General features: G+C 41.7%; 1 protein-coding gene across 6 annotated transcripts in view; it reads right to left on the bottom strand.

Annotated features, from left to right (window-relative positions):
• Positions 1-235: 235 nt before the first annotated feature.
• LOC111980280 (general transcription factor II-I repeat domain-containing protein 1) overlaps positions 236-14,649 on the bottom strand; it is a 37,241-nt gene continuing 22,827 nt past the window's right edge. For 5 of the 6 annotated variants that reach the window (XM_070449326.1, XM_024010988.2, XM_024010992.2 and 2 more), the window contains exons 11-27: positions 14,424-14,550; positions 14,066-14,109; positions 13,590-13,670; positions 12,734-12,853; positions 8,889-8,942; positions 8,452-8,529; positions 6,516-6,699; positions 5,901-5,962; positions 5,393-5,473; positions 4,871-5,138; positions 4,682-4,710; positions 2,685-2,732; positions 2,394-2,471; positions 2,016-2,208; positions 1,764-1,801; positions 1,539-1,648; positions 236-1,303 (exon numbers count right to left, since the gene is read on the bottom strand). In XM_070449326.1, the coding sequence (XP_070305427.1) occupies positions 1,235-1,303; positions 1,539-1,648; positions 1,764-1,801; positions 2,016-2,208; positions 2,394-2,471; positions 2,685-2,732; positions 4,682-4,710; positions 4,871-5,138; positions 5,393-5,473; positions 5,901-5,962; positions 6,516-6,699; positions 8,452-8,529; positions 8,889-8,942; positions 12,734-12,853; positions 13,590-13,670; positions 14,066-14,109; positions 14,424-14,550 (1,664 nt within the window). In that variant the 3' untranslated portion in view covers positions 236-1,234. The remainder of the gene's footprint in view (positions 1,304-1,538; positions 1,649-1,763; positions 1,802-2,015; positions 2,209-2,393; positions 2,472-2,684; positions 2,733-4,681; positions 4,711-4,870; positions 5,139-5,392; positions 5,474-5,900; positions 5,963-6,515; positions 6,700-8,451; positions 8,530-8,888; positions 8,943-12,733; positions 12,854-13,589; positions 13,671-14,065; positions 14,110-14,423; positions 14,551-14,649) is intronic. The other variant, XM_024010990.2, reaches the window with a different exon arrangement.

Here is a 14,649-nt window from a genome sequence, read left to right as displayed (position 1 = left end):
GATGTTTTTTTTAATGTAATTTAAAATGTTTAAGCCTCTAAGTATTAGGTAGTTAAAAGCACTTAGATGTCAATTGTCCTGTCAAAGCTCCATCATATACTTTTAATTTCTCTAATGATACCATGACAGTTAATGACACAATACAAATACAAAAGTAGTAGGTTTAAACTTCCTTTCGAATAATTTTTATTTTTTTTAACTTGCATTCATCACACACAAAGTCACTGCAGTCCAATGAAAGTGCAAGGCAACACATTTTATTTCAAAGGCCTAAATGGCATTAAGGTACAGCATATAAATACTGGTGAATCCAGAGACAATCGTTACAGGATAACACAGACCATTCTTTCTTTTACACACGTTACATTCATGTTGACTTAATGAGACATTTCAACTTAGCGCAGATGTGGAACAAACATAAGAAAAGCCGAGTTGAGAAATCTCAACTCCATGTACAAGTACTGTGATAAAAGAAAAGCCATGTAGTTATACAAAATATGTAATGTTTTCTTAGATATAATGCTATCACCTTGGGTTATTCCTACCACGGAGAATACCGGAACGCACACCTGAAGGCAAACATATTTCAATTGATATACTTTTTGAGTTACATACAGTAGTAGTTAGCGTTGTAGAGACATTTGATTCAGTACTTAGATTACTGAACATTGTAATTTACATCCCTGCACATGTTTTTTTTTTTYCATCTTCAAAATAAATAAATAAATAATCATACAAATATCTGAATGTTGTAAAACCAGATTGATCCAATACATTTGTGCCGTAGTTACACCCCAYAACGAAAGTCTCCATGTTGGATCTGATAAAAATTATTTAAAATAGTGAGTACTTCAGTAATTGTGAGTTCCATAAGCTTAGTGCCATAACATAACCCCAGTCGGATTGAATAGCGTTTTTTGTAATCACTTTTGAAATAGKTGTATCAAGAAAGCCCCATCAGGACTTGTGGGGGAAGACAAAAGAAAAGAAAGCATCCTGCAACAAATTATGCACAGATTCTATAGTTCCTCCTCACCTTTCCACCCAAGCCACCTAATATTGGCAATCGCCACCAYTCCAAAACACACATCCAAACCTATATTTTCAGTTAGAAGATTATTTAAGCAACAGCACACGGGCAAAGCTGAAACTTGGAGATGTGGTTATAAGTACAGCTTTGATAAAGTCCTCTCATGTCTATTCTCTTCCTGTAGCATAGCATCTTTTTCCTCTTCTAGTATTTCACCTTCCCATGGACTTGCACATTCACTCCACTGTAGTCCACCATGTACATGGGCCATTGCTACAAGCAGAAAGAGACAAAGCAATAGAAGGATCGTTAGAGAGAGGACGAGGGAGACTAGTTATGCTGTTGCAGAAGCAAATTCCTGTCCAATTACACAACCTTATTAGTGCCTTTTACAAATGCCTTTAATACCTACAAATGCAATATAAATATAAAGTAAACTGCATCAAAGTATCAAATCAGAGTATTTCAGTCATGTATTTTTGAGAATGATCACGTAATTACCACGTACCATCACTGGAATCTGATTGGTTGATACCCCTGACTCGGAGGGTAAGGACACCCGGCTGCTCTCCAGGACTCTTTTGCGTTTGCGTCGATTGGTAGAAACCGCTTTCTCTTCTTAAAACACAAAAACAATAATGCCGTTTTGAACATACTGCTAAAGCACGTGTTCTTATAGACTGCATTGCTTTTTAAAATATTTATAAATAGGTTACTGTAGAACAATCCTTACCTGTGTTACATGTTTGGGTGCATATTTCTGCAAAAGGCCTGTAGAAGAGAAAATTAATTAAATATGAATTTAATTTCCGTAAATGACCAGAGGTGAGCCTGGCTTTGCCCAAGAGTGAGTCTCTCTACTATAATTTCAACGTGTACAGTTCTTTCATGTCCTTCTTTCACATTTTAGACTTTGTATCCATAATCTGGGATATTTCCACAAACTTCAGATTGACGCTATTATCACAATTACACAGRTACTCACTGTAGCTGGCTTTTGATGTTGATGTTGATCTCATCTCGGGCTTGAAGAATCTTTTCCAGGCGGACTATGTCGTAAGTGTTGGGATTTCGGAAGCGAATATCGTCCGGAAGGCCACTAACCTCCACAGACTCGGGACTGGCACGGATCAGCTTGTATGGGACCAGGACAGAGTGGTCCAGGCCCAAAGCATCACCTTAACAAGAATCTTTTCAGTCAGTTTTGGGCGGATCTTAACTTCAACTTAGGTTGAATTTTCACTAAGTCATGCATGGATATCAATGAGAGACTAAGTGAATATTAAACTTAAGTTAGGATCWTTTTTTTCACTAAGGCTTGTATAGATAAAGCATACAGTATGAATGAAGGATATACACTGACCATATTTCTGGTTGAAGAGTTCTTTCACTTGCTCGCGAAGGATCACTTTCTCACCGATGGAGTTGACCTCTTCCTCATCTGTCATTTCAGGAGGAGAGGAGTCAAACAGAATTGGTGGGAAAATAAAATAAATACATRTACGCAGTTGACTCTGATAAGTACACTGTTTACTTTGTTTTTGCTTGCTCTGGGTATCTGAATGCTCCTATTTAGTGCATGCAATCATGACAGTTTCAAACCAAGTGTTCTTACTGCATCAAAATGAACATGCAACACAATTATAATGCTCACCACTTATTGAGGCGTAGGCCTTCTTCAATAAAGTGATCCGACGAGGTGCTTAGAGGGAGACAAATGTAATGTCATTATACAACCGAGTGTACAAAACATTCTTGCTCATGCTCTTTCCCTGACATAGACTGACCAGGTGAATCCAGGTGAAAGCTATGATCCCTTATTGATGTCACTTGTTAAATACACTTCAAATCAGTGTAGAGGAAGGGGAGGAAACGGGTTAAAGAAGTATTTTTTAAGCCTTGAGACAATTGAGACATGGATTGTGTATGTGCGCMATTCAGAGGGTGAATGGCCAAGACAATATATTTAAGTGCCTTTGAATGGGGYATGGTAGTAGGTGCCAGGCGCACCGGTTTGAGTGTKTCAAGAATTGCAACACTGATGGGTTTTCCACACAACAGTTTCCTGTGTGAAGCAAAAGGAGGTGCAACTAAATATTAGGAATGTGTCCCTAATGCTTTGTACACTCAGTGTTTATTACTACTATACTATCTATGAGTTCACAGTTGACACGGGACATTTCCTAACAAGTCATGCACCGCCCCAATAGGTCCACAGACGACGCAATCACAATCACACTGCCCTAACCCATCTGGACAAGAGGAATACCTATGTAAGAATGCTGTTCATCGACTACAGCTCAGCATTTAACACCATAGTACCTTCCAAACTCGTCATTAAGCGCGAGAACCTGGGTCTCGAGCCCCGCCCTGTGCAACTTGGTCCTGGACTTTCTGACGGGACGCCCCCAGGTGGTGAGGGTAGGAAACAACATCTCCACCCCGCTGATCCTCAACACTCGGGCCCCACAAGGGTGCGTTCTGAGCCCTCTCCTGTACTCCCTGTTCACCCATGACTGCATSGCCATGCACACYTCCAACTCAATCATCAAGTTTGCAGACTACACTACAGTGGTAGGCTTGATTACCAACAACGACGAGACGGCCTACAGGGAGGAGGCGAGGGCCCTCGGAGTGTGGTGTCAGGAAAATAACCTCACACTCAACGTCAACAAAACAAAGGAGATGATCGTGGACTTCAGGAAACAGCAGAAGGAGCACCGTCCACATCGACGGGACAGTAGTGGAGAGGGTAGTAAGTTTTAAGTTTCTCGGCGTACACATCACGGACAAACTGAATTGGTCCACCCACACAGACAGAGTTGTGAAGACAACCTCAGGAGGCTGAAGAAATTTGGCTTGTCACCAAAAACACTCACAAACCTTTACAGATGCACAACTGAGAGCATCCTGTCGGGCTGTATCACCGCCTGGTACGGCAAGTGCTCTGCCCACAACCGTAAGGCTCTCCAGAGGATAGTGAGGTCTGCACAACGCATCACCGGGGGCAAACTACCTGCCCTCCAGGACACCTACACCACCCGATGTCACAGGAAGGCCATAAAGATCATCAAGGACAACAACCACCCGAGCCAATGCCTGTTCACCCCGCTATCATCCAGAAGGCGAGGTCAGTACAGGTGCATCAAAGCTGGGACCGAGAGACTGAAATCTCAAGGCCATCAGACTGTTAAACAGCCACCACTAACATTGTGTGGCTCCTGCCAACATACTGACTCAAATCTCTAGCCACTTTAATAATAAAAAATTGGATGTAATAAATGTATCACTAGTCACTTTAAACAATGCAACTTTATTTAATGTTTACATACCCTACATTACTCATATGTGTATACTGTACTCTACACCATCTACTGCATCTTGCCTAYGCCGTTCGGCCATCGCTCATCCATATATTTATATGTACATATTCTTATTCATTCCTTTACACTTGTGTGTAAAAGGTAGTTGTGAAATTGTTAGATTACTTGTTAGATATTTCTGCATGGTCGGAACTAGAAGCACAAGCATTTCGCYAMACTCGCATTAACATCTGCTAACCATGTGTATGTGACCAATAAAATTTGATTTGAAATGAAAATTCAAAAATATGAATTAAATATCTGCTTCATAAAATATATGGAGAGTTACCTGGTTTAGGGATGAGTCCTTGGAAAGGTCTGCAAGAGATAAACAAAGATGGAATCTTAACATCAATCAACCAACTACCAGGGAGAAAAGAAAAGTAGCAATAGTTTGTCCCAAGGGCCAGTAGCTGAAGATCCCTGCCATATGTCTTATTTCCACAACCCCATGAAAACGTGAAGGAGAACTACCCACCTGGTGATGGTGAAGCAGATCTTGTCGGCAACTGCCAGGATCCTCTCCAGGTTCTGCGAGCCAAAGGTACAGGGTTTTCTGAAGGGGATGCCAGGGGGCAAGCCCTCGATGATCACCGAGCCCGGGTTGCTCTTGATCCTCTTGTAAGGCACTTGGACGGGATATTTGATGCCAAGTGCCTCCCCATACTTCCGGTTGAATAGGTCCTGGACCTGCTCTCTCAGGGTGTTGGCCAGGTCAATCCTAGACAGCTTGGCCTCTAAGCTATCTGTCAACAGAACCATATGACAACATCAGATGAATGGAGTAGTTTTGTTTAATATATTTCATATACACCTTTGCAGCTTGAAGCTAAATTGCGGCATATAAATAGTGCTTCTCATTTTAGAGAAAAAGTGAACAAGCAAGAGGAAAAAAACAATCCTAACCAGGCTCCATATGATATCCACTATGTATTACTCAAAGTATAGGAGGGCAAATTAATGTACCGATATTGAATCAAGTATTTGGTCTCCTTATTACCTGGGAAGCTTGGTCTCTGCATTGCAGCCCCTACGTCTTCTGACAAAGCATCTTTGGAGTCCAGGTCTGTGGAAAAAAAGTCTAAACTTGCAGTGAATACAACCAGTTCACCAGAACTATTTGGAAATATGGATCCAAACCACTGCCTTAAATGTGGAATTACCAGCTCATTTTAATTAATTACAGAGTTAATTCTAATTTATGGGCTCAACATTTTGAACTRATCATGTGTAGAATAATAGTTGCTTTAAAAAGGGCCTAATGGTAACGGACACAGTGGAGAACATTATAAGAGGGCTGGGCCCATTTACACTCAATCAATTCAGTAATGAATCGACATTGAACCAAAATTCWAATTTATTTCAAACTATTGAGATATTGGCCATTATATTAAGTGGGGATGTTTAATCTAGTTTGTAAACTTAGTGTTTTTGAATGTTAAAATTGTTMAAATCAACTGTGATACAATCATTAAATCAGCTGGCATTTAGGATGAAGATGTATTCACCTGAATCACAGGCTGGGAGAGGAGGCGGTTCTAGCTTGACTTGATCTGTTAACAGTTCTGGCCTGGATAGTATACCACAACAAAACATGGTTAGAACTTCATAAAGAGAAGCTTGCACACAAATAATGCTTTTGTGCTTCATTCCTGCACCAACATATACAACGTTTTACCTATATCCTCTTCATACAACAACAATAATAATATACAAACAAGGATTGTGTTCCAGGCTGACTACATTGCAGATGCCTTCTATATCTCACAACGCCTGGATAAGTGTTTTACACATCAGTTAAACACATCATATGATATAGCAGTCTGATGCCCGACTGGGCAGTCGATGATGCAACCGTTGGTTGATGTAATGCAACATCTGCAATGTAATCAGCCTGGAATGCGACCAAGACCTTAGTTGCATTCCAATAATCCTATTGAAGTGTGCACTTGTTCACTACTCCCCACAAAAGCATTAGATTGGTGTTGGCATGGGCTAGAGGGTTTCCATATACCAGTCATTTCCTTTCAAATCAATGAAGGGATGTGAACAACTGCAAACTTCTGGAGAAAGGAGATATTATTGGGATGCACCCTGCCCCGTGACAATGTATGACCTCTGACCTTTTGATAACAAAGTGGATCTGGCTGCCAACGGCCAGGATCTTGCGCAGCTTTGCCGCTCCGAAACAGTTGGGCCTACGGAAAGTCATGCCCTCTGGGAGCCCTGTGACACACAGCTCCTCTGGGTACATCTGAAACTTGGAGTAGGGCACCTTTGCAGACTCAGGTAGTCCAAGGGCCTCGGCTACAGAAAGAGAGGGGGATGGGAAATGGAGAGGAATATGGGTGATTCATTTTATGCAAAAGCTCTATGCTGTTCAATATTTAAAGTGGCACTCCAGTCTCCTTTTCACCTCATTAAACACCGGATTYACTTAACAAAAGGCACATCTCAATAGGTGGTACAGGTAAGTCATGACATAGCACAAGTGGGAGGGTGGACCTTTCCTCTTTATTTCTCCTCTATTGTTCCTCAAGCAAGGGGGGAGGCTGATGACATCACGGATTCCGATCAGACTAACTMMMMMMAWTTTTTTTTTACCCTTTAGTGTTTGTACTTTACTGTTTACACTTGGGATATCGCTTTTCAACAGTATAAGTTCAAAAATCGCTGGAAGACATCTTTAAAAGGCAGTGTAGCACCTACTTCTCAATGCCAGAAACACATATAATAATAGCTTAGAGAACCAAAARAAAACATACCCAAATTACAAACTCTTAAATCAGTTATAATATTGTAATGTTTTCCTAAAGTTGGGTTTGAGGCTTTCTCCACGTCAGCTCTAACTTCAGAAACAGTCCCATAACGCCCCTCGATCAGCGTCACAAAGTGGGATACATTGGTGAGAATGAGGCGTGCAAATTGGGTGTCTATGGTCAATCTGCATGTCATATTTAATCCMTGGGAACATCCACRGCTATCAACAATGGAAGGAGGGCAWCAGCAAGAACTTGCTTCTCAAAGTGAATGCTGTCCCTACCATCAACGTGACTTCTAAAGCATCTCAAACAGCCAGCAGCATCAGCAGACTGAGCATTATCACAGGCTTCAGTGAGCATGGAAGTGAGCAGGGTAAGTGAAAGAGCTAGCTTTCTACCTCTATACTAACATTTACTAGCTATAGAGCTACCACATGTAGTTCACATCTTCCATCTAAATAACACAGATAAAACTAACCAAATGTAAACATGTCTGCCAGCTGTTGGTAGCTAACTGTTTGTACTGTCCTACTATAGATAGTACAAGCCTATGGGAAAGAGTAGGTTTGACCGCTATGGAGGTCATGGTTACTGTATAGAGCCCTACGGCTGGGGCTGAAACTGTGTGTGGATGGCTCGTCTTATGGATCCGCGCGGGTTGATGCATCACCTGCAGCAGAATTKTATTCTACCATCTTCTATGGGCTACTCGAAGATATTCCCTACACCGTACTGATGGCAGATTTTAGGAACGGAATATGGAATATGYGGGGGCTGCGCGTTGCAGTAATTAGTCCGTTCTGTAGCTCTAGGGGAGTTTTCTATATGGCCTGCCGAGTGCGAGCTAAACTGGAATGCTACTCATACTAAAAAGTGAAGTGCCACTTGGTGCGTGCCAGATAACCATGTAGAGGAGTCTACCAGCAATATATTCCTCCACTGTGCGAGTCAGAAATTACGATCTTGTGTTCGGGGCTTTCCCGGTAGTCTTCGTGGTATTTATATGCACGGAGCATAAATTGTACAATTGTAAACKAACAAATAATTGTTCAAGTTAGAACCCATGTATGTTAGTTCATATACAGCACCAACTTGAATTATTCCCAGGATAGTTAAATATTTTTTTTTAGAGAATCATTGCTTTCTCTGTGACATCTTAACAAGGATAGAAAATTATGAGCCTGTGTAGAAACGGTTGATGAAGTCTATAATTTATKATTTATTGCTCGAGTCAGTTGCTCTCGCTTGGCCAGAGTCTGAACATTGAGTGTGCAGGTAAGTGTATTAGGCAGCTTACCATACTTAGTGCTGAATAGGCTTTCCACTTGCCTCCGAAGCTGGAGGATCATTTCACCTATGTCCTCAGCTAGATTTCCTTTCCGGAAAAAAAGCAAATGAAGAGAAATGTTCACGAGTGTTTTATTCAGAGCTGAAGAAAACGACCTGATTAGTGAAAAAGAATGTGATACATGTAAAAGTTACAACAGATTCCAATGCATTAAATCTGCAGTCTGAATAAACAATGGCCTGAAGGRGTAAAACAGTTGAACTAAACTCATGAGGCATTTATACATTATATTAATCCAGAATCAATTTAAAAGTGCAAAAGTGGAAAAATCACAGATTACACCTTTAACAATCAATCATTTGAAATTAATTTGTTAKGCTTTATCCAATGTAAGCATAGAGTGCATCCAGCTGAAAGATCTTAGAGATCTTTCATCCCATTTTTACCTTCAGAAGATCTTCTGAGGCCTTGAGAAGCTGGTTTAGATGAAAGTGCTTCAGCTGAAAGGAAGACGGCAAAGAGGTGAGCAGGGTTGGCAAGTCTAGTTAAAAAGGTTTCACATTGGTACTTACAACTCATGCTACTGTTTGTCAAGCTCAAACAACAGTAGAACCTCAAAGATACAAACCTCAGAAATACAGACTGACCGGTCAACCGAAATGGCGTATTAAATTAAAAAACAACTTTTACAGGCTACCGACAAACATAAATGTTCCTTACATTTGCTAAAAACACATCAATATTTACGATGACATGAAAAAATAATTTWATATATATACACAGTACCAGTCAAAAGTTTGGACACACCTATTCATTCAAGGGTTTTTCTTTATTCTTTACYATTTTCTACATTGTAAGGAAGACATCAAAACTATGAAAAAACAAATATGGAATCATGTAGTAACAAAAAAGTGTTAAACAAATAAAAATATATTATATATTTGAGATTCTTCAAAGTAGCCGCCATTTGCCTTAATGACAGCTTTGCACACTTTTGGCATTCTCTCAACCAGCATCATGAGGGAGTCACCTGGAATGCATTTCAATTAACAGGTGTGCTTTGTTAAAAGTTAATTTGTGGAATTGATTTCCTTCTTAACGTGTTTGAGCGCATTGTGTTGTGACAAGGTAGGGGTGGTATACAGAAGATAGCCCATTTTGGTAAAAGACCAAGTTCATTTTATGACAAGAACAGCTCAAAAAGCAAAGAGAAATGACAGTCCAGCATTACTTTAAGACATGAAGAACAGTCAATCCGGAAAATGTCAAAAACTTTGAAAGTTTATTCGAGTGCAGTCGTAAAAACCATCAAGTGCTATGATGAAACTTGCTCTCATGAGGAACGCCACTGGAAAGGAAGACCCAGAGTTACCTCTGCTGCAGAGGATAAGCTCATTAGAGTTACCGGCCTCAAAAATTGCAGCCCAAATAAATGCTTCAGAGTTTAAGTAACAGACACATCTCAACACACAACCACACTGCACTAACCCATCTGGACAAGAGGAATACCTATGTGAGAATGCTGTTCATCGACTACAGCTCAGCATTTAACACCATAGTACCCTCCAAACTCATCATCAAGCTCGAGACCCTGGGTCTCGACCCCGCCCTGTGCAACTGGGTACTGGACTTCCTGACGGGCCGCCCCCAGGTGGTGAGGGTAGGTAACAACATCTCCACCCCGCTGATCCTCAACACTGGGGCCCCACAAGGGTGCGTTCTSAGCCCTCTCCTGTACTCCCTGTTCACCCACGACTGCGTGGCCATGCACGCYTCCAACTCAATCATCAAGTTTGSGGACKACACTACAGTGGTAGGCTTGATTACCAACAACGACGAGACGGCCTACAGGGAGGAGGCGAGGGCCCTCGGAGTGTGGTGTCAGGAAAATAACCTCACACTCAACGTCAACAAAACAAAGGAGATGATTGTGGACTTCAGGAAACAGCAGAGGGAGCACCCCCCTATCCACATCGACGGGACAGTAGTGGAGAGGGTATTAAGTTTTAGGTTCCTCGGCGTACACATCACGGACAAACTGAATTGGTCCACCCACACAGACAGCGTTGTGAAGAAGGCGCAGCAGCCTTTTCAACCTCAGGAGGCTGAAGAAATTTGGCTTGTCACCAAAAATACTCACAAACTTCTACAGATGCATCCTGTCGGGCTGTATCACCGCCTGGTACGGCAAGTGCTCCGCCCACAACCGTAAGGCTCTCCAGAGGGTAGTGAGGTCTGCACAACGCATCACTGGTGGCAAACTACCTGCCCTCCAGGACACCTACACCACCCGATGTCACAGGAAGGCCATAAAGATCATCAAGGACAACAACCACCCGAGCCACTGCCTGTTCACCCCGCTATCATCCAGAAGGCGAGGTCAGTACAAGTGCATCAAAGCAGGGACCGAGAGACTGAAAAACAGCTTCTATCTCAAGGCCATCAGACTGTTAAACAGCCACCACTAACATTGAGTGACTCACCACCAACATACTGACTCAACTCCAGCTCACTTTAATAATGGAAATTGATCAAAAATGTATCACTAGCCACTTTAAACAATGCCATTTTTATGTTTACATACCCTACATTACTCATCTCATATGTATATACTGTACTCGATACCATCTACTGCATCTTGCCTATGCCGTTCTGTACCATCACTCATTCATATATCTTTATGTACATATTCTTTATCCCTTTACACTTGTGTGTATAAGGTAGTAGTTGTGGAATTGTTAGGTTAGATTACTCGTTGGTTATTACTGCATTGTCGGAACTAGAAGCACAAGCATTTCGCTACACTCGCCTTAACATCTGCTAGGCATATGTATGTGACAAATAAAATTTGATTTTATTTGCAGGAAATTAGCTTTAAAACTGCAACATGTCCTCTCAACTCCATGGAGAATTGCAGGAAATAGAGGGAAAAGTTTCCCTCTAAAATTCAGCCGTGCAGACGGGCTGAACGCACACCCTGCCACGCCCACCACCTATGCYACCTATTGATTCAGAAAAAAACCTGACATTGTGTCTCACCATTGATCATAAGGCAAAGATATTGTTGTACATMATTTGTTTATCTGGTAATATGAAGTAGAAAAAAATAGCATGACATTTTTCTGCACTTACCCGTGGTTTTTTCCTTCATGATCATCGTTGGAAAAGAAAACTTGAACATAACATCACAGCAACCAAATAAAACAAACACGTCTAAGGATCTAGACAAGAGGTTAGCGTGGACACTTGAGTACAATTCCTTTTCTTTCCTCTTCTCTACGAATCTTCAAATAATGAGCCAAACATGACAATGAGTGACATGATAGCACAAACAGACTGGCACTCAGGCTAGTATAGCTCCACAACTATAGCACAACTTAGAATTGAGGTTCAGAAAGAGAATGTAGTGTACTCAAGTGTCCTTAGTTACCTCGTGCTACTCGACTACAATCAGGGCTTGGGGATGGATGTTTAGGCCTAGGGCGTGGGTGACTAGGGTTGGGGGTTGGGCTGCAGRGGCTGTTGGCCGGGGTTGAGACAARAATTTGTGTATGGTGCATGAACTGTACCGTCAAACCTGAGACAGAGTCCAAATTAAAAACATATAGCTTTAGTGAAACTCAMAAACTGGACAAAATAAACCCAGTTTTGGTCAATTGTCAAWTTAMATTTGTTTATAAATAGAGGTTTTCYATTGCARTTATTATATTAGGAAACTAAAACCGATCTGGATGTTTGCAAAAATCTTGTCATTTGTTGACCAATCTTTCTTTGAATATGTTTTATGGGAACACAGGCTTTACTGTGAAAACTGTGTTTATCTGAGGTATTGCTTATGGATACTAGCTCAAATACTGGATCTCCGCACCATCCATCAGATTCTAAAATCAAAACGACACGTTCTTAAAGTCTGATTTTCAATGATGAAAGCCAAATTCATCGATACCATAAAAAAATGGGATAAAAAATAATAAATAAACCGATGGACAGTGTGTGTCCAGAGCAGGCGGCCTATTACTTACTTAGTGTGTTACAGGTTTGGCAGAGAGTAGGTGGGAGGTGGGGTGTAAGAGATAATACTGGGTACTAGTGACTCGGGGTGGGGTAGGAAGTGTGAGAGGGGGGAAAGGAGGCAGGGAGTATCTGTGAAAAGTCATTCCATACGTGTGCTGGTAATCTAGCTCCCTAACAGAGGGAGAGACCGTGTTGGCGGTAGTAGGCCCAGTGGCGCCGGGTCTGTGCTGTCCTGGTGCAGCCGTGAGGTGGRGAAGGAAGGCGAGRCTGCAGTTACCTGCGTGGGTCTCCAAAGGGCGGCAGGAAGAAGCCTGCGCCAGGGTGGCCACTGCCAACACTGCTGCTGCAACTGGGTCAGCCTGAGGCTCACTTGGCTCCTCCACTGAAACACTGGCATCTGGGGGAGGAGAGACGGCACATGGTTAGGGTACTTAATAAAGACATGCAGCAGTGTTAGGGTACTGGGTAACTTAGGGACAGACAGCAGTGTTAGGGTACTGGATATCAGGACAGTCACGTGAGAGAGGAGAGACAGTAYTAGCCTGGTCCCAGATCTGTTTATGCTCTKGCTAACTCCACTGCTTTCATTGTCATGCAAGTATAAGTACGGTAAGTGTAAAGGGGAACAGCCTTCCTGTCTTAAAGTATTGATGGACTCTCGTTTCTCTTTGCTTATTTGAGCTGTTCTTGTCATAATATGGACTTGGTCTTTTACCAAATAGGGCTATCTTCTGTATACCACCCCTACCTTGTCACAAGACAACTGTTTGACTCAAACGCATTAAGAAGGAAATMAATTCCACAAATTTACAAGGCACACCTGTTAATGKAAATGCCGTCCAGGTGACTACCTCATGAAGCTTGTTGAGAGAATATCAAGAGTGTGCAAAGCTGTCATCAAGRCAAAGGGTGRCTACTTTGAAGAATCTCAAATATAAAAAATATTTTGATTTGTTTAACACTTTTTTGGTTACTACATAAATAAAAAKAATCTGGAATAAGTAGGTGTGTCCAAACTTTTGACTGGTACTGCAATTCTCCACTATATTGACTTGCYGCTCCTCCGATGCTATCTGGTTTAACAGCTAAAGCTATTTCAAAAGGTACTATAATGACAGAGGCGCACCACTTACCTGGTACAGTCACCTGGATGATTTCCCCATCTGGGGGTTCCGTTTTAATCTTTTTCAAGGKAATACAATCTCCTGAAGGCCCTTAAAGAGTAACAGTAAAAACAGTTCATATAGCAGTGCTGCCTCCCAAATGGCACCCTATATAGTGCATTACTTTGACCTGGGACCATAGGGCTCTGGTCAAAAGTAGTGCACTATATAGGGAATATGGTTCCATCTGGGGTAAAGCTAGATCTTTCTCCCAGAATGTGTGACATTGGATTTTTATAGATGTGTTTCAAATGCTTTAAGTAAGTATGTTCTGTATCAGATGGCTTAAGTTTTCATCTGCGAATCCCAAGGGACAGTTAAAGAGTGGATATGCAAAATGTAACTTAATAGACTACTGTAAAAAGGAGTGCTAACCTCAGAGTTCACGTATTGGGTTTGCATGAAAGTATTACTATAGTAGGCTATAGCATTGCCTTGTCACTAACCTGCTTCGCAGTCAGCCAATGGACTCACACAAGAGCTTGTAGATCTGAAAAGGAAAACAAATGCACAATTTCGAATTATAACATAAATKAATTGGCATAGATAAATTGTGGTGTGTCAGGGTATGGCCTTCCATTACCAAGTGATAGACATGTAGCATTCACGGAATGGCTCTATCAATATATTACAACGGGTTGAAACGTTTGTTTGTATTGTCTTCTGATCTAATTGTCTGTTATAGCTCTGGATGCAGATTGGCYAAATCAGGTGCGGAACAGATTTTTCTGATGATTTCAAATAACATCTTGCGTCACTACACCCTCTACATTACTGACTCGGTCCTAGGATTTGCGTACAGACCTGCTGCTGTGAGGATTGGTGACCAGCTCCAGTGCAGCCAACGGGACCTGGAAGTTGTCAGGGAAACCATCCTCAAAGGTGGAGTTTATGTCATGCTTCCCCTCCTCCTTGGCCACCTTACCAGCAGCTTTGTGACACAACATAACARAATCAAKCAGATCAATCAATCAGATCAGCCATGATGGACTACAAGCTATTACAGCTAAACATCCATGGTATCAGAAGA

The sequence above is a fragment of the Salvelinus sp. IW2-2015 genome, linkage group LG20 (assembly GCF_002910315.2).
Source record: "Salvelinus sp. IW2-2015 linkage group LG20, ASM291031v2, whole genome shotgun sequence".
Lineage (NCBI taxonomy): Eukaryota > Metazoa > Chordata > Actinopteri > Salmoniformes > Salmonidae > Salvelinus > Salvelinus sp. IW2-2015.
This window is presented reverse-complemented; position numbering and strand designations above follow the sequence as displayed.